The sequence below is a fragment of the Trachinotus anak genome, unplaced genomic scaffold (genome assembly GCF_046630095.1).
Source record: "Trachinotus anak isolate AG129_WGS33_773 ecotype Australia unplaced genomic scaffold, CSIRO_AGI_Tana_v1 ptg000009l, whole genome shotgun sequence".
In the NCBI taxonomy this organism is placed as follows: domain Eukaryota; kingdom Metazoa; phylum Chordata; class Actinopteri; order Carangiformes; family Carangidae; genus Trachinotus; species Trachinotus anak.
In genome coordinates, this window is record NW_027273860.1 from 21,831,464 (window position 1) to 21,849,904 (window position 18,441).

General features: G+C 43.5%; 1 protein-coding gene across 2 annotated transcripts; it reads left to right on the forward strand.

Annotated features, from left to right (window-relative positions):
- The first annotated feature begins 351 nt into the window (after positions 1-351).
- On the forward strand, positions 352-18,184 carry LOC139625656 (cyclic nucleotide-gated channel beta-3-like). Of its 2 annotated transcripts, none has more exons than XM_071485819.1 (17): positions 352-564; positions 1,082-1,136; positions 1,851-1,968; positions 8,058-8,218; positions 8,316-8,842; positions 12,710-12,760; positions 12,841-12,927; positions 13,015-13,079; positions 14,116-14,238; positions 14,657-14,798; positions 15,701-15,860; positions 15,979-16,076; positions 16,155-16,238; positions 16,575-16,693; positions 16,818-16,970; positions 17,459-17,609; positions 17,707-18,184. In XM_071485819.1, exons 1-17 carry the CDS (start codon positions 466-468, stop codon positions 17,725-17,727), a joined length of 2,214 nt encoding a protein of 737 aa, XP_071341920.1. In that variant the 5' UTR covers positions 352-465; the 3' UTR covers positions 17,728-18,184. The 2 variants fall into 2 exon arrangements, with proteins under 2 accessions (XP_071341920.1, XP_071341919.1); XM_071485818.1 differs by lacking the exon at positions 14,657-14,798 and adding an exon at positions 15,177-15,318 and having other exon boundaries at positions 354-564.
- Positions 18,185-18,441: the final 257 nt, after the last annotated feature.

The following is an 18,441-nucleotide window of genomic DNA, read 5'->3' on the forward strand; positions in this document are numbered from 1 at the left end:
TTCCTCCACAGGCCAATTCTGTCAATTTAACCAGACAGACGTGTTGTGTGTGGATGAATTTCCTGAAGCTTATAATAAGATAGCACATGTGCTGCTGTGTGTGTTCAGTGTTGAAGCAGTTGTCACTTCAGGGAGTGCAGTGAGAGCAGTCTGTATGTCCTCCTCACACATGCACACACATGTATTCTGCTTCAGTGATCACCCATAAGCCTAATGGGATCTTACATGATGGTGATGGGCTTAGATGTCATTGGTGAGGGTAGGGGCTATTCTCTGTGCAAGAGTATTAGTGGTGCTAAAAGCAGTAATACCATCAGCATGGTTATGTAGCTGTTAAAGAGCAGGAGAAGAAGAGGTAGAACAGCAGAAAAGGGAGGGTGTGGCCAAGGCACAGAGGATCTTACGTCCCCCTCACACAGGCAGCCACTAGCAAAGAACAGCAGATGCACCTTTGGGTGTCTAGACATGTTTGGTAAGTTGAAGGGCCTTCTCGGTGGCCCGCAGGTGCCACCGGCTCCAGGGACCACCGGAGTGGCCCCTGACCTGCCTCCAGCCCCAGCTAAGGTGAGACCTGTGCTGTGTTGGTGTTTTATATAAATGTATATGAAATGTATATGTTTTTGGATACTTTCCTTAGCATCTGGAGCCATCCTGTATTCCTCTGTGTTTTACTAACTTTGATTGTCTTTCATTCTGTTCACTTTGTGTCAGTAACAGTAGCAGCAGCCAAGACTGAAATCATGGCCGCAGCAAAATGAAACGCTGTAATATAGCAAGTTAACAGCAGTGGCTTCTTATCTGTTCCTCCATCCATTCAGCTGCTGCTTGCTCTTGCCAACAAAGAATCAAATTAAATTGTTTGATTACACAGACCTCGTTGAAATCATTCATTACCCAGCGGGCACTGTTAATTTCATTTCATCTCAAACGCAGCTTGTTTTTAAAAGTGTCTGTCGGCAAAGGAGCAATTTATCAAAGACTAAATTCACTATTCTTTAGAAACACAGTGAATTAAATGACCATGGTTTGAGTAATGAAGCTGAACATGTGACTTTGTCGAGAATGTTGATTTGTGGTGTAGGAGGAGAAAACAGATGATAAGAAGAATGAGGCCAAGACAGAGGACAAAGCGCAGGGTAAGTCATCATTCATCTGACAGGCTGGAATGGTTCATAGAGAGGCTGAGTTACTGGGCGTCGCCTTTTGTTTTGCTGTGTCAGATGGGCTCTCCTCCACTCTCTGTCCCCTGCCCCGGACCACAGTCTGTGGTTAGACACTGGGAAGACTCCTCCCTCTGAGGCCTTCAAGAAAATATGTTGTTAGCTTATTAAAATGCTGCGCTACATCTCACTTATGTGTTTAACCAGAGCAGTTCTGATGCAAAAACACTGCAACTGGCTTTTGTCTCATTGCTTCATGTAGTAAAGAGCTCTGTGTTGAAATGAGGTTTTGCACCAGCAGTGTTGATATTCAGAAAGTCAGTGACTGGACACAGGATCATTGAAAGCCCATTGTTTTTCAAGCTACTTGAACATCATGTAGTCATCATCATGAGGAGGATAATGTTACCTGTATGGAACTTTCCAACAGAGATACACAGTGTTTTACAGTAAAACAGGAAGACAACGGTAAATGAAATCAAAAGCTTCAAAGGTGAAATTACTTGAAACGTTAAAATGATAAGATGCAAGACTTTAAAAACAAGCAGAAGAATTCATGTCAAAAACCCACTGGTGGCAGCAGTGTTTTTGTAGCATTTGGATGTTTCCCTTGCTGAGACCAGAATAAAATGCGCTAACAAAATCGAGTCTGGAAGAAATAAAATGAGTCTGATTATTCCCCTTTCTCAGAGTCTGCTCCAGCCCCAGCTCCAGCTCCAGCTCCAGCTCCAGCACCAGCCCCTGCCCCAGTTCCAGCACCAGGCCCTACAGCAGCTCCAGCTAACCCTGACCAAGTTGGACCTGAGGGGTGAGTCCTGCACCCGTTTTAGTTTCTGCAGTTTCCAGATGTTTTTCTGCCTGATTTGTTCTCAGACATTTAATTCAGGGTGGATGCATTAAATATACAGCACAGGCTTAAATTAAATTAAAGAGAGTAGATGAGGTGCACTATCCCTTGAGTGTCTGCCCCGCCTCCAAACTCCACTTTAGCTTAGCAAAACACACTCCTGCCAAGACACTGACACTGCAGACCAGTATCAAATTAATCAGGCGATGGACGCTAATTAATCAGATTCCCTGACAAGATGGCAGCGACAGAGAGAGGCCTCTGAGATGAGCGCAGCATGTGAGATCTCTATCCCCTGGTGCTACATCCATATAAACAGGGGGACGATTGGAAAGTGGATTAAAAGCTTTTCAGCTTTTTAGCTTTAAGAAGCTCAGGGCTGTCTCTGGCCATGAAAACTACAGAGGGTGACGACACATTCAGCTGATCCTCACACCTGTAAACACATGTCACTTCTCCAAATGAGGAGACATGTTGTAATTCAATTCAATTCAATTCAATTTTATTTGTATAGCGCCAAATCATAATATACATTATCTCAAGGCACTTTACAGGGTCAGGTCAAGACCTTACTTTGTTACAGAAAAAAACCCAACAGTTCCCACGAAGAGCAAGCGCTTGGCGTCAGGGGGGAGGAAAAACTCCCTTTAACAGGAAGAAACCTCCAACAGAACCGGGCTCAGGGTGGGCGGCCGTCTGCCTCGAGCGGTTGGGTTTAGGAGGAGAAAAAAGGGGGGGTGGGGGGAGGAGAGAGGAGAAAAGAGAGAGAGAGAGAGAGAGAGACCAGGAACAGCTGTATGGGTCAGCATGAGAGTGTCAGGAGTTTAAAGGCCTGATTATTGGCTTCTTACAGAAGGATCAGTTTCCTCAGATCAGCACGGTGCTGTGTTTGATGATGAAGATATCATAGTAATGTGTCATGTTACGAGCAGCACTCTGGTCCAAAGACACTATTAGCAAACAATTACCTGCAGCAGCATCCATCAAGGTGTCAGTGTGTCGGCCTGTGTCTGTGTTGTATGAAAAGACACTGCAGTGCTGAAAGAATCCAACTGTACTTACACTAGGTTTTTTTAGCAACTTTATTTATAACACAAGGGCAATAAATACTCCTTTACAAACCACAGAAACAAACACTAGTGATATGTTGAAATTAGATTAAACATGAAAGGAGAGAAAATTGAGACATTAAAATAATACTTCAATAAAAATAAGAACCTGAGAAGGCGGCAGAGTAAATGATATTCAGACATATAGAGAGTTTCCTATCATTTTAGGTTTGATGAAACAACATTTATGTATGTGGTATTTTATTATGAGGATGTTATCAACGACTCCTCACTGGGTTGAAAGAGAAGAAATCTGTATTGTATGAGCTTAGTCAATCATGCAAGGATTTCCATTAGTTTTGGATCCTGTCACAAACATAAAACAGCTGCTCTGTTGTTTCTACATTTATGTTTTTAATGTTGCTGCAACAAGGATTTATGGGATGGCATGGTCTTCTTTTGGTAAAGGAAAGTTCAGTGTATCCTATGCTAAAGGAGATGAGATAGGAAGCACTGAAGTTCCTTTCCTCATCATGTATTGAACTGGGCCAGCTCTCCTCAGGGCAGCTGCTCAGACACCTCATGTCATCTCTCTCAGTCAGGAACCTTCAGAAGAGAAAAACACTTTGTGACCGTGGGCTGAGCTCTGAGCGTCTCACTGCCACCAGAGCGAGTGAAGAGCTCATCTTCAGCTGAGAGCAAAGGGGAAAAATGCTCCCTCACTCTCTTTTAATTAAAACTTGACTTCACAAGAAAAAAACTGTATTGCACTCAGCTGCACCTGTAACACACTGTAGCACACCTGTAGAGACCACATCCTGTGTCAGTGAACAGCAGGTGTCACCTTTTCTTATTGTGTCAGCTATTCTAAGAATATTTTTAATGGATTCAACACCTGATTCAGTCACGTGACAGAGACCTTCTGTGGTGATTAATGTCAAATGAAATCATCGGGTCTCTCCTGGCTCCTCCTCAGCAGCCAGATGTCTTACTGATGTTTGTCCACTAGGAGGCGACACATGAACACACATTCCTTCCTCTGACAGTGACTGTGTGTGTGTGTGTGTGTGTGTGTGTGTGTGTGTGTGTGTGTGTGTGTGTGTGTGTGTGTGTGTGTGTCAGCTGAGCTTCTCCTTTTCACATGTCCTCTCACATCCTAAATGCCTCTAAATCATGTGATCAACAGCAAATGTGGAGCAGGCACAGCTCCAGGGTTTCAGTTTGGGCTGAGCCTTGTAATCACAAAGGTTTCTACTGTTTTTCATCTGAAGTTTCCAACTGTAGTTTATTAGTTACTTTAAAACAGAAATGACTGATATGCTGCTGGAGGGCGACTATAGGTTGATTATGACACATTTAAAATCTGTTTCATATTTCCAGTGGTGAGATAGATCATTATTTACCCATGACAGTCACTTTGTATTTATTACAAGCGGCACACGCTGGTATATTACTCAACTTATACAAAATGAAACATAGTGGGCCTGTTCTTTATTTATTTTTTTATTTATTGCTGTGGATTGGAGACCAATACATTCATTCATGTAGAACAGTGACATTCAGGAAATGCCATCGTGTTTGGATTATAGTTTGATGATTGCAGTGAGAGCGGGAGATAGATGGTGTGCAGGGTGAGGGAGAGCAAGAGAGCGGGAAGCTTCTCAACAAAAACGTCTCACTACAGTTTTCTACATCCTTCTAGTCTCAGTAGAAAAACATTTCCAGTTATGACATGAGACTCTGACTGGATCTGTGGTCTAAATCGGTGGTCTAAATCGGTGTGTGTCTGTGAAGACTGTGGTGAAGACTGTGGTCTAATTCGGTGATTTAGACCACAGTCTTCACAGACACACACAGTAACTGAGTGACTCAAACTTAAACTGAGTCACTAAACATGTTACCCATGGCAGAGAACATGACATCCATCAGTTTACACCAGCAGTTAGATCAGTTTCTTAATAGGTTAATAAAACCATTACTGTCAAATCTTTGCCATGGTTCAGACTTTATTATTAAAGAACACAATAACAACTGACAGGCTGCAGGGAATTAAAGAGAGAAAAATCATTTTCTATACTGCGTCATCATTGTTGTTGGTCTGTCTGTATTTCTCATTTTTGATTGGTCCAGACTTCACACATGATCGTAGCCCAATAAGTGTTTGTTCAACTTTTTTAGAGATGGAAATTCAATTCAATTCAGAGATAAACCCAACAGTTCCCACAAAGAGCAAGCGCTTGGCGACAGGGGGGAGGAAAAACTCCCTTTAACAGGAAGAAACCTCCAACAGAACCGGGCTCAGGGTGGGCGGCCGTCTGCCTCGACCGGTTGGGTTTAGGAGAAGATAAAAAGAGGGGGTGGGGGGAGGAGAGGGGAGAGAAGAGAGAGAGAGAGACCAGGAACAGCTGTATAGGTAATGGTGTTATCAATAATAATGACAGGTAACAGTGGTTAATAGTAAAGATGAGTAGTGGTGGATCTGGATCCTGCTGCTCCCGAGGCAGAGATACCTGCAGAATGAGGACAGAGAGAGGGAGAGAGAGGAGAAGCACAAACTATGGGAGAGAAAAAATACAAAGTTAATGGCATGAAGTCATTGAGAGAGAGAGAGAGGGAGAGAGACAGAAATAGAGAGAGAGTGCCCAGTGAATCATGGGAATCCCCCAGCAGTCTAGCTCTATAGCAGCATAACTAAGGGATGGGTCAGGACATACTCGAGCCAGCCCTAACTATAAGCTTTACTAAACAAGACAGTTTTAAGCCTGATCTTAAAGGTAGAGAGGGTGTCTGCCTCCCGAACCCACACTGGGAGCTGGTTCCACAGGAGAGGAGCCTGATAGCTGAAGGCTCTGCCCCCCATTCTACTCTTACAAACTCTGGGAACCACAAGTTGACCTGCATTTAGAGAGCGAAGTGTCCTACTGGGAAAATAGGGAACTATAAGCTCTCCAAGGTACGATGGTGCCTGACCATTAATGGCTTTGTAGGTGAGGAGGAGGATTTTAAATTCTATCCTGGATTTTACAGGGAGCCAATGCAGAGAGGCTAACACAGGAGAGATGTGATCTCGTTTCCTAGTTCCTGTCAGTACTCGTGCTGCTGCGTTTTGGATCAATTGGAGGCTTTTTACTGAATTTTTGGGACATCCTGACAATAAAGAGTTACAGTAGTCCAGTCTTGAGGTAACAAATGCATGAACTAGTTTTTCAGCATCCTTTAGACACAGAATGGGCCTGATTTTAGCAATATTGCGCAGGTGGAAGAAGGCTGTCCTAGAGACTTGCTTTATATGTGAAGTAAAGGACAAGTCCTGGACAAACATGACACCAAGGTTTCTGACTGTAGCACTGGAGGCCAAGGTGATGTCATCCAGAGTCAGTATATTATCACATAGTGTATCTCTGAGGTGTTCTGGGCCAATTACAATAACTTCAGTTTTGCCTGAATTTAAGAGTAAGAAATTACTGGTCATCCAGGTTTTTATGTCCTTAAGACACACCTGAAGCTTGGCTACCTGGTTAGTCTCACCTGGCTTCATGGATAAGTACAGCTGGGTGTCATCTGCGTAACAATGGAAATTCATCTGGTGCCTCCTAATAATGTTTCCTAGAGGAAGCATATATAGACTGAAGAGTATTGGTCCTCGCACAGAACCTTGTGGAACTCCATGACTGACTTTAGTGTTGATAGAAGAGTCATTATTAACATGAACAAACTGGAGTCTGTCTGACAGATATGACTTAAACCAGCTTAGTGCGGTTCCTTTAATGCCGACCATATGTTCTAGTCTCTGTAACAGAATCTTATGATCGATGGTGTCAAATGCAGCACTAAGATCTAGTAGGACAAGTATAGAGACAAGTCCATTGTCTGAGGCTATGAGGAGATCATTGGTAACCTTAACCAGAGCTGTTTCTGTGCTATGATGGACTCTAAAACATTTCTAAGTGTTTATTGTGTATTTAAATGTTCTTTTCAGTCATTGAAAATAACAGTCAGGCAGATGTTCTTCAGGTCATTTAGGATTGGCCAGTTATACAAGTGGTTTCAAGTACTCATCAATGACACCAGACACTGGAGGGATGAACTGGGATTAGTGGGAGGAGGGGGAGCCTTTGTCTAATGTGGTTGGAGGGGTGAGTGTGGGGGATGTCTATCCCCATGTTGGGTGTTTTTCCTTAAACAGCTCTTTTTATAATCTTTTTTATGATATTATACCATCCTCTACTTTTCCAATGCCCTCTGTCATAACTTCTTTCCTCTCTTCTCTTTATGTCTCACTTGTAGATATATATATATATTTTTTTTTTAAAAACTCTTGGTTTACAATCTATAATCTACTTTTAAATTTTCAAAACTGTTTCATATTCCATCATATGTAAAGCAACAATACTCTGTGAGTCCTTTACTCATTCATATTTCAGCTCTGGCGCCTGTCTTGTTGGGGATCAGGTCTGTGTCGTATCCACACATCACAGTGTTTTCACTGTGTCCAGAGCGACTTTTCTCCAAGAGTTGTTTTTGTCTGAAAGGTCGTCCATCAGGTTCCTGTCTTCTATCAAGGCTGGAATTAGTGGTCCGACAGATTTTTATACTTTTGATTATCATGAACTGTGAATAACAAAGACACAACAAAGGTCTTAATTGAGCTGTATAATAGTATAATTGTAGTCTCTTAGATTTGGCATCACCAGACCTCCTTTTACTTTTGATTATTGCATTTGGAATTTTATTCTTAATAATAATAATAATAATAATAATAATAATAATAATAATAATAATAATAATAATAATAATAATAATAATAATAATAATATTCGGGGGGGGGGGGTTATATACTGGGAAAGTCCTTGTTGAGTTATTTCAGATAGCAGGGACAGAGATCACAGACATGTCATCTTATTCACCAGAGGAATCTTTCTTCAGCACGTGTAAAAGTTCTGGTGAACTTTCATATATTTGTGAACGACTCATTCCTCTGATGGTGTTTTCCATTCTCAGACAGGAGGGGGCCCCTCCTTCGCCCCCACCCATCTTCATCAACAGGTACTCAGATGAGCAGCTCAGGGCCATCATCAGGCGGATGAGAGAGAGACAGGAGCTCTACAAGGAGAAGGTGGTGGATCAATACGCCTCCTCCCCCGAGATCACTCCCCCCGTCAGTGAGTACAGACACAGTGCTACTGTCTGGACGGACTCACTCTCAGCCTCAGTGATGATGTGACTTGAACTTGAATATTCTTGATCTTGTCCTTTCAGCGCCTCTGCTGTGCAAAGACGACTATACAAAGGTCCTGGAGGAGAGGAAGAGACAAGCAGAGGAGGAGCAGATCAGGAAGGAGGAGGCTGAGAAGAAGAAGAAAGAGGAGCAGGAGAAGAAGAAGAAGGAGGACGAGCAGAAGAAGAAAGAGGAGGAGGAAAAAAAGAAAGCAGAGATTAAAGATGAGAAAAAGGAGGAGAAGGTGGACTTGAAGACCAGGTTGACTGAGGCGGTCTGGGTCTCTGTGGACGTTGTGCTGAAGCCAATCGAGGACAGGATGGACTCTGTGCTGGGGACGACCATCGACCCCTTCACAGACCGCAGATACATCGCCTGGCTGAGCCTGGTGACCCTGGCCTTCAACTACAACACCTGGTTCATGACAGCACGGCTGTGTTTCCCGTACCACACCGAGACCACCATCCCGTACTGGTTCGCACTGGACATGCTGGCGGACCTGATCTACCTGACAGACTGCATCTTCTTCCAGGCCCGGAAACAGTTTGTCAAAGGAGGAGACATCATAGTAAGTGTGGCACTGCTCCCTGAGGCACGTGACGAGGTGTATGGCCTCTCTCTCTCTCTCTCTCGCTGTGTGTGTGTGTGTTGTGTGTGCACTGAATATGCAGCATCATCTCTCCTAGGACAGAGAAACAGTATAAACAGACAATAAATACATGGCGGTTAATAGTGACCGACTTTCAATAATAAATCAGTGTATGAACTGATTCTTTACAGATGAGTAAACGTCACTAACTCTGGATCTTGCACCACAGTGATGTTTAGGTCATGTGGGAAATAATGGGAAAGATTCCCATGTTTACAACTGATCGATGAGAATCATATTCATGAGAAAAATGTGATTCCCTCCAATAATGAAGACTGATCCTGCTCCCAGGACCTGATGGTACGCTTGTTCTCATCCTTTCTTCATTTCAATTTCTCATTGATGAAGAATTATTTACTGTCGGTCGTGATATGACTATTTTATTTATCAGATATTTGAAGACGTGGTATGCAGTGGCAGTTACTGCAGGGAAGACAAGCAGTGACCAGTTAAAGCTAAATTCAATTCAATTCAATTTTATTTGTATAGCGCCAAATCATAATATACATTATCTCAAGGCACTTTACAGGGTCAGGTCAAGACCTTACTTTGTTACAGAAAAAAACCCAACAGTTCCCACAACGAGCAAGCGCTTGGCGACAGGGGGGAGGAAAAACTCCCTTTTAACAGGAAGAAACCTCCAACAGAACCGGGCTCAGGGTGGGGGGGTCTGCCTCGACCGGTTGGGTTTAGGAGAAGATAGAAAGAGGGGGAGGGGGAGGAGAGGGGAGAGAAGAGAGAGAGAGAGAGACCAGGAACAGCTGTATAGGTAATGGTGTTATCAATAATAATGACAGGTAACAGTGGTTAATAGTAATGATGAGTAGTGGTGGATCTGGATCCTGCTGCTCCCGAGGCAGAGAGACCTGCAGAATGAGGACAGAGAGAGGGAGAGAGAGGAGAAGCACAAACTACGGGAGAGAAAAAAAATACAAAGTTAATGGCATGTCATCAAGAGAGGGAGAGAGACAGAAATAGAGAGAGAGCGCCCAGTGAATCATGGGAATCCCCCAGCAGTCTAGCTCTATAGCAGCATAACTAAGGGATGGGTCAGGACATACCCGAGCCAGCCCTAACTATAAGCTTTACTAAACAGGACAGTTTTAAGCCTGATTTTAAAGGTAGAGAGGGTGTCTGCCTCCCGAACCCACACTGGGAGCTGGTTCCACAGGAGAGGAGCCTGATAGCTGAAGGCTCTGCCCCCCATTCTACTCTTACAAACTCTGGGAACCACAAGTTGACCTGCATTTAGAGAGCGAAGTGTCCTATTGGGAAAATAGGGAACTATAAGCTCTCCAAGGTACGATGGTGCCTGACCATTAATGGCTTTGTAGGTGAGGAGGAGGATTTTAAATTCTATCCTGGATTTTACAGGGAGCCAATGCAGAGAAGCTAACACAGGAGAGATGTGATCTCGTTTCCTAGTTCCTGTCAGTACTCGTGCTGCTGCGTTTTGGATCAATTGGAGGCTTTTTACTGAATTTTTGGGACATCCTGACAATAAAGAGTTACAGTAGTCCAGTCTTGAGGTAATAAATACATGAACTAGCTTTTCAGCATCCTTTAGACATAGAATGGGTCTGATTTTAGCAATATTGCGCAGGTGGAAGAAGGCTGTCCGAGAGACTTGCTTTATATGTGAAGTAAAGGACAAGTCCTGGACAAACATGACACCAAGGTTTCTGACTGTAGCACTGGAGGCCAAGGTGATGTCATCCAAAGTCAGTATATTATCACATAGTGTATCTCTGAGGTGTTCTGGGCCAATTACAATAACTTGAGTTTTGTCTGAATTTAAGAGTAAGAAATTACTGGTCATCCAGATTTTTATGTCCTTAAGACACACCTGAAGCTTGGCTACCTGGTTAGTCTCACCTGGCTTCATGGATAAGTACAGCTGGGTGTCATCTGCGTAACAATGGAAATTCATCTGGTGCCTCCTAATAATGTTTCCCAGAGGGAGCATATATAGACTGAAGAGTATTGGTTCTAGCACAGAACCTTGTGGAACTCCATGACTAACTTCTGTGATGATAGAGGAGTCATTATTAACATGAACAAACTGGAGTCTATCTGACAGATATGACTTAAACCAGCTTAGTGCGGTTCCTTTGATGCCGACCATATGTTCTAGTCTCTGTAATAAAATCTTATGATCGATGGTGTCAAATGCAGCACTAAGATCTAGTAGGACAAGTATAGAGACAAGTCCATTGTCTGAAGCTATGAGGAGATCATTGGTAACCTTAACCAGAGCTGTTTCTGTGCTATGATGGACTCTAAAACCTGACTAAAAATCTTCAAACAAACCATTCCTGTGCAGATAATCACATAACTGGTTTGCAACAACCTTCTCAAGGATTTTGGAAATAAAGGGGGGGTTGGATATAGGTCTATAATTGGCTAAAACATCTGGATCAAGAGTAGGCTTTTTAAGTAGAGGTTTAATTACTGCAACTTTAAAAGCCTGCGGTACATAACCAGTTGATAAAGATAAGTTAATCAGACTTAATATAGAGGTGTCGATTAAAGGAAAAACTTCTTTGAACAACCTTGTTGGAACGGGGTCAAGAAGACAAGTCGATGGTTTAGATGACGAACCTGTTGAAACGAGCTCAGAGAGATGTACAGGAGAGAAACAGTCAAAATATAAGCCAGTTACAGTGGGCTCTGAGGCTGCTGAACTGGACAGTACATCTGAGTCAGCTGTGGGGAGGAGATGGTGATTTTTTTCTCTAACAGAGACAATTTTATCTGTAAAGAAGCTCATAAAGTCATTACAGCTGAGGGCTAGAGGTATAGATGGATCAACAGAGCTGTAGCTGTCTGTCAGCCTGGCTACAGTGCTGAACAGAAACCTGGGATTGTTCTTGTTTTCTTCTATCAATGATGAATAATAGGATGTTCTGGCTTTACGGAGGCTTTTTTTATACGCCAATAGGCTGTCTTTCCAAGCCTTTAGAGATTCTTCCAGGTTAGTAGAACGCCACCTTCTTTCTAGTTTCCTTGAATTTTGCTTTCAAGCTCGTGTTTCTGAGTTGTACCATGGAGCTAGTCTTCTCTGACTCACTACCTTCTTCCTCAGAGGGGCCACAGTGTCTAGAGTTGCACGCAGTGAGGCTACAGTACTGTCAACAAGATCACCAACCTGTGTGGATGTGAAGTTAAGAGAGCTGTTCCCTACTGTATTGATACATGGCAGTGGGCTAAGTACTGATGGGATTCTTTCTTTAAATTTGCTAATGGTATTGTCAGAGAGACACCTGCTGTAATGGATTTTTTCCCCAGATGCTGTGTAGTCCATGACTGAAAACTCAAATGTTAACAGAGAATGGTCAGATAAAAGAGGGTTTCTGGGAGAAACTGTTAGATATTCAATGTCAATCCCATAAGTCAAACATAGATGTTGTAAAGAGTTTTTACTCTTGAAGTTTTTTTGAAGCACACAGTGTTACACTGTATATTAGGGATACATATGTATTATATATTCAATGATGTGTGTCTTTGCAAAGCTACAGAGCCAACGGCAAACAAGGAATGACTGGTGAAATATATCTACACCTTACTGAATAAGGAATTGCGCGAGGATGTTGGACATATATTTGGCCCCTCTGTGTAAATTGTGGCCCCTTCATGGCCCCTGATTTAGAAACATCTTAGATTGATAATTGATCATATGCTGAGTTTTGACCTGCATCCTGCAGGTAATGCCTCCATCTTTGTCAGACCCAATGACCCGGTGGGGTCAAGATGTACCTTCTTCCTGAAATGTCTTTTTTCTTTCAGAAAGACAGAGTGATGACAAAGAAGAACTACAGAGACACAGAGAGATTCAAGGTATCGTAACCTGGATTCTTTGACCTTTGACACAGAGTGTGAGCTCATGTTAGTGACCTGTCTCCGTCTCTCCTCACCAGACAGACATGATTTCCCTCATACCATTCGACCTGCTCTACTTCCAGTTTGGATTCAAATCCATTTTCAGAGCCAATCGTCTGCTGAAGGTGAGTTTACTGACGTCTACAACAGTGGGACATCCTGAATTCACTGTGTGTCCTTCTTCTGTTGACATTCTCCTTCTCATTCTCAAGGCAGATACGTTTTTTGAGTTCAGTGATCGACTCGAGAGCATCATGGCCAAGGCGTACATCTGGAGGTAAGACATATGACACACACTTCACACAGTCAGTCATTTATAAAGAGCCATTAACCCATAAAGGATGGGTAACTGTGGGAAGGTGGGGCTCTCCACACACCACACTGTGGACAGTTTTCATAGGGACTATTTCCTCAGTGGAAAGTAGTTCCATGGATGTGGATTCTCCAGAGAGAAACAATGACTCTGTTACTGTTGAGTTTTCTTTTCTTTTCTTTGTCTCCACCTCCACTGTACTGGTGAAATATGTCTGTGTTTATGTCTCCACGCCAGCGACAGCCAGAGCCATACATACATCCGTCTTTCCATCCCATTCTCATGGACACGATATTTCAGTAACACCTGGACAGAACCATCAAATTTGGCACAAACATTTACTTGGACTCAAGGACAAACTGGTTAGATCTTGGTGGTAAAAGGTCAAAGGTCAATATCACTGTGACCTCACAAAACAATTTTACACACATGGTTCACATTTGATCTGACTCTGGATGAACAGGATGTGATCTGACACTAGTCTGAGTGGAGAAGGGAGACGACCACCAGGAGGTGATTCTAGTGTTGTGTTGTCTGTTGTTTGGTTGAATCAGCTGCATGCTGACAGTAAAACACAGTCTCTAGTAAACCACGCACTCATCATGGCAGTGAATTCAATTCAATTCAATTCAATTTTATTTGTATAGCGCCAAATCATAATATACATTATCTCAAGGCACTTTACAGGGTAAGGTCAAGACCTTACTTTGTTACAGAGAAAAACCCAACAGTTCCCACAAAGAGCAAGTGCTTGGCAACAGGGGGGAGGAAAAACTCCCTTTTAACAGGAAGAAACCTCCAACAGAACCGGGCTCAGGGTGGGGGGCCGTCTGCCTCGACCGGTTGGGTTTAGGAGAAGATAAAAAGAGGGGGTGGGGGGAGGAGAGAGGAGAGAAGAGAGAGAGAGAGAGACCAGGAACAGCTGTGTAGGTAATGGTGTTACCTACACAGCCACTGAAGTGTGGTGAGTAACGGTGTCACCTCTGTACTCCTCTGTTAGAGTCATCCGCACCATCGGTTACCTCCTCTTCATGCTCCACCTCAATGCCTGCTTCTACTACGTGGCCTCAGACTACCAGGGCATCGGCCAGACTAAATGGGTGTACTCAGGCCTCGGCAGCGCGTAAGTACACCTCCTCTGTTCCTGCTCACGTGGGACTCTCTGTGGTCTCTGCTGTACGATGCACTCCTAACATGACCTGCACAGTAATTATTTCACCACAATTAATCCATTTAATGATGTTAATGAGAAGTGTTCACTGAGTATCTGAGGTGTGATCTGAGCAGAGGGACCATCCACCTGTAACTTCAGCTGCAGCAGTGTAAAAACTCAATATTCATTAATAATTTATTCCTGTAAATAAAAACAGGCTTTTAAAACGTAATTATTGAATTGTTCTGTTTTTGACAGAAGTGTGATGTAGCTGTTTTTATCTCGATGAGCTTGAGGCTGTTGTGCTGCTCTCAGGTGAGGCTGGTCTGGGTGTAAATCTGAACTGTGTTGTATGTGTTTGTATTGTACATGTTTGCTGCTGCTGCAGTTACCTCAGCTGCTTCTTCTATGCGGAGAAGTGCCTGCTGATGATTGCTGAGTTGCCATGTCCAGACTCCATGTTCGGACAGATCTTTCAGATGACAAACTACGTTTTTGGGGCATTCTTTATGTCCATCATTCTTGGCCAGGTAGATTTTTGATGATATTTTGAATCTTTTGCATGTTTAATGATGATTTGGTCAAATTGTTTTTGGATCTCTGGCTTTTCATGACTATGGCCCTTTTCTTTCTTTCTTTTTTTTTTTTATTACTTTTTATTAATCGTTGGGTTTTATTTTTTATGACAAGCGACCTAAGCAAGTGTAGCACAGTTTGTGGTTTCCTGACAGCAAGACAATAAAGGAACTAAACTTAAGAAACGGGAGAAATAATGCTTCAGTTCAAGGTGTGCCTGCTTCTGAAACGTTCACACACACTCACACACACACACACACACACACACACACACACTCAGTTCTTCACTGAGTGCAGTTGTGACAGCCCCTCTAACCCCACCCTCTCCACAGGTACCTGCGTTGTTACTACTTTGCTGTCCGCAGTCTGATCAACATCGGGGGTCTTAACGAACCCCACACCGTCTTTGAGATTACCTTTCAGATGACTAACTTTTTCACGGGAGTCTTTGTGTTCTCCAGTTTGATCGGACAGGTAACACAGAGACTCGTCCTGCCCGTAGCATCAGTCACAGCCTCAGCAACCTCCGTCCATCTGGACTCCTGATAGACATTAGCATCAGCGTGTCATCATCTCTCTTCCTTCTCATTAATATAGTGACATAGTGATAGATGAAGGAAACCTGTCCTGCTAGAAATGATACTGATAATCATTAGTCACAACACTACACTAACACCTCATCATGTTGTTGTCACTGGTTCCCTGTGGAGTCTTCACTGTCATCCTCCTGTCTACCTGACAGTCCTCCCCTGTCACAGAGGTCTTCTTTGTGTGTTTACCCTCCTGTCTACCTGACAGTCCTCCTCCGTATCAGAGGTCTTCTTCATGTGTTTTTCACTCCCTTCTCCCGGCTCAGATGAGAGATGTCATCGGTGCAGCCACAGCAGGACAGACGTACTTCCGAGGCTCCATGGACAGCACTGTGGCCTACATGGTGACTAACCGCATTCCCTCTCTGGTGCAGAACAGAGTCCGCACCTGGTACACCTACACCTGGGACGCTCAGGGCATGCTGGGTCAGTAGATACTGGACAAGGAGCTCAGTTCAAAGTCCAAGATAATAAGGAAACCTCTCAGTCCTGGCTCTATTTGGCCCCAGAATGAACTCTCTCTGTTTGACCTTGATGCTTCCAGATGAGTCCGAGCTGCTGGACAAGATGCCTCTGGTGATGAAAACCGCCATCGCTGTGGACATCAACCTGACGACCTTTCAGAAAATCGATCTATTCAAGGTGTGTGCACATGAAAAGGCATCACAGAGTGCAGCCTGGACATGACGTCAGCTGAGTGTGTGTACTCTGTCTCCTCAGGGCTGTGACCAGCAGATGCTGGTGGACATGTTGCTGAGGCTCAAGTCAATCATCTACCTACCTGGAGACTTTGTTGTGAAGAAAGTGAGTCATAGAAATGACTGAAATGTTTCTGTTGTGTAAGTGGCAAAGGTTCAGACGGTCCAGTCCAGAGGGTTCCTGGAGCTGGTGGTGTGAGAGGTGTCAGAGATGTGTTGGTTGGAAACTGGTTGTTACTGTTATTGAGAGAGAAAGGTGAGCTGATGGACTGTATATTCAGAGACTGACCAGAGTCTTTCTTTACTCCTCAGTAAGTTTATGTTATGATCATGTGACCCTCCTGGATTTCAGTTGTTTGACATGAATATTGTCAACTCCTCAACTCAAAAATCTATGAATCGATTTCCTGCTTCCCTTGAGTAAATCTTTCTGCCCCTGCAGGGCGACATCGGTAAAGAGATGTACATCATTAAAAGTGGAGCGGTGCAGGTGGTGGGAGGACCTGACAACAGCATCGTGTTCGTCACGCTGAAGGCTGGCTGCGTGTTTGGAGAAATCAGGTGAGGTAAAGAAGAAAAAAAAAGAGATGTTTCATATGAACAGCTCATCAGAAGAGGGTCAGTGAAGAAGCCAAACTCTGTGCCGACCAGGAACACTGAGTGATAGATTTTGTTTTTCTCTTAGTCTGTTACAGTCATCCAAAGATGGAGGAAACAGGCGCACTGCTAACGTCAAAGCACACGGCTTTGCTAACCTCTTTGTCCTGGAGAAGAAGGACCTGTTTGACATCCTGGTCCACTACCCAGAGTCTCAGAAGGTGCTGGCCAGGAAGGGAAGGTGAGTGAGGAGGCTGGAGCCAGAGGAGGAGCATCGGACACAGGTCGGCTTTTGTGCTGCATTTTAAAATGTTTTAAAAGTACTATTAAATAAATCTGAAGAAAGCAAGTAAATATTGTTATTATTTATTATTGTTATTTTTATTTTTTGAAGAATGACTCCTCAGCATTTCTACTACCTGTCACTCAGCTACGACAGCGTTTTGTTTCTCTGCTATTTTGCTCCAGTGTTTTACAACAGGATAATTTTAAGAAACAAATTCAGGTTTTCAGGCCATTTCCCTTCTGGTTAAACTGCACTTTCTGGGCCACAGCCCCAGAGGCTGCTGGGAGTTTTCTAAAGGTTGTGTTTACACATTCGCTGCATCTCTCCAATAGAATTAAGAGGTGATCTTCTGTCTTTTCTGAGCAGGTTTGCAGTTTACAGAGTATCAGAGGGTAATTCTTCACTCTCTGTTTCTGTGTGTGTGTGTGTGTGTGTGTGTGTAGGAAACTAATGAAGGCCAAGGGTCCAGCAGCAGCTAAAGCAGAGGAGGATAAGAAGAAAGGCTTGGCGCTGTTTGGACACAAACCGGCGACACCCAAACTGCTGCGCGCCTTTGGAGGAACCATCAACAAAACGATGATTGACAGATTGAAGGTGACTGCACTTTATTCTTCTGTCAAAATAAAAGTATCCACACTTAATTCCAGGTCTCTGTGTAACACAGCTTGTCCCTGTGTTCCTTGTGTTTCAGAGTGCTGCCGGGGGCCAGTGAACACCATGTGTTTTCTCAATGACTCCTTTTTGGGAGTGTACAGCTTTATTTTCATGATCTTTCTTCTCTTTTGTACTGAGTGTTTTCTGTTCTTTTCTCAAACACGGGTTCAGTCTTTTTGTTTGGAGCTGCAGAGGCTCGATTGACATGAGGTCAAATTATCTCAACACTGAAATGAATTTTAAATCCTTCTACAACAAACAAATACATTTAACCATACTGTGTATTTCCAGTCTGCTGTGATGTGGTGTTTGAATCCTGAGACTACTGCCCCTAGTGGACGCTGCTGCGTATACACTGTAAACGTCTCCTCTTGTTTTGTTTGTCTGCTTTTATTGGCTTTATGTTCAGTTTGCTCACAGTAGCTGTCGGAGCCTGACAGAGATCAGCATCAGTCTCCTCACTGCTGTCAGTGATGCTTGTATCTGCTTAAATAAACAATTCCCTGATTTCACAACAGTTTACTTAAAGTTTCATCCTTTGAGTTGTCGTCCTTTGAGTGGCTGTTTGCTGTTTGCTTGTTGTGTGTCTGTCTGTCAGCTTTGTGCTTGCACAGCCCTGAGAGAGAGAGAGCTGCTCTCTAATCCCGTTAGCCCGACAGGGGCATGGTGAGGGCTAAAAGTGACTGAAATAACCTCAGTACAGTCTAAATTTACTGCAGCTCTGATCCTGTCACCAGATTCACATGTTCACTGAACCCCTGAACCCCCCCCC

Coding starts and splice junctions, on each gene's coding strand:
- LOC139625656 (XM_071485819.1), top strand. CDS start 466: ATGTTTGGTAAGTTGAAGGGCCTTCTCGGTGGCCCGCAGGTGCCACCG. Junction 12,928..13,014: donor GAGCCAATCGTCTGCTGAAG/GTGAGTTTACTG, acceptor CTCATTCTCAAG/GCAGATACGTTTTTTGAGTT. Junction 16,971..17,458: donor GTGCTGGCCAGGAAGGGAAG/GTGAGTGAGGAG, acceptor GTGTGTGTGTAG/GAAACTAATGAAGGCCAAGG.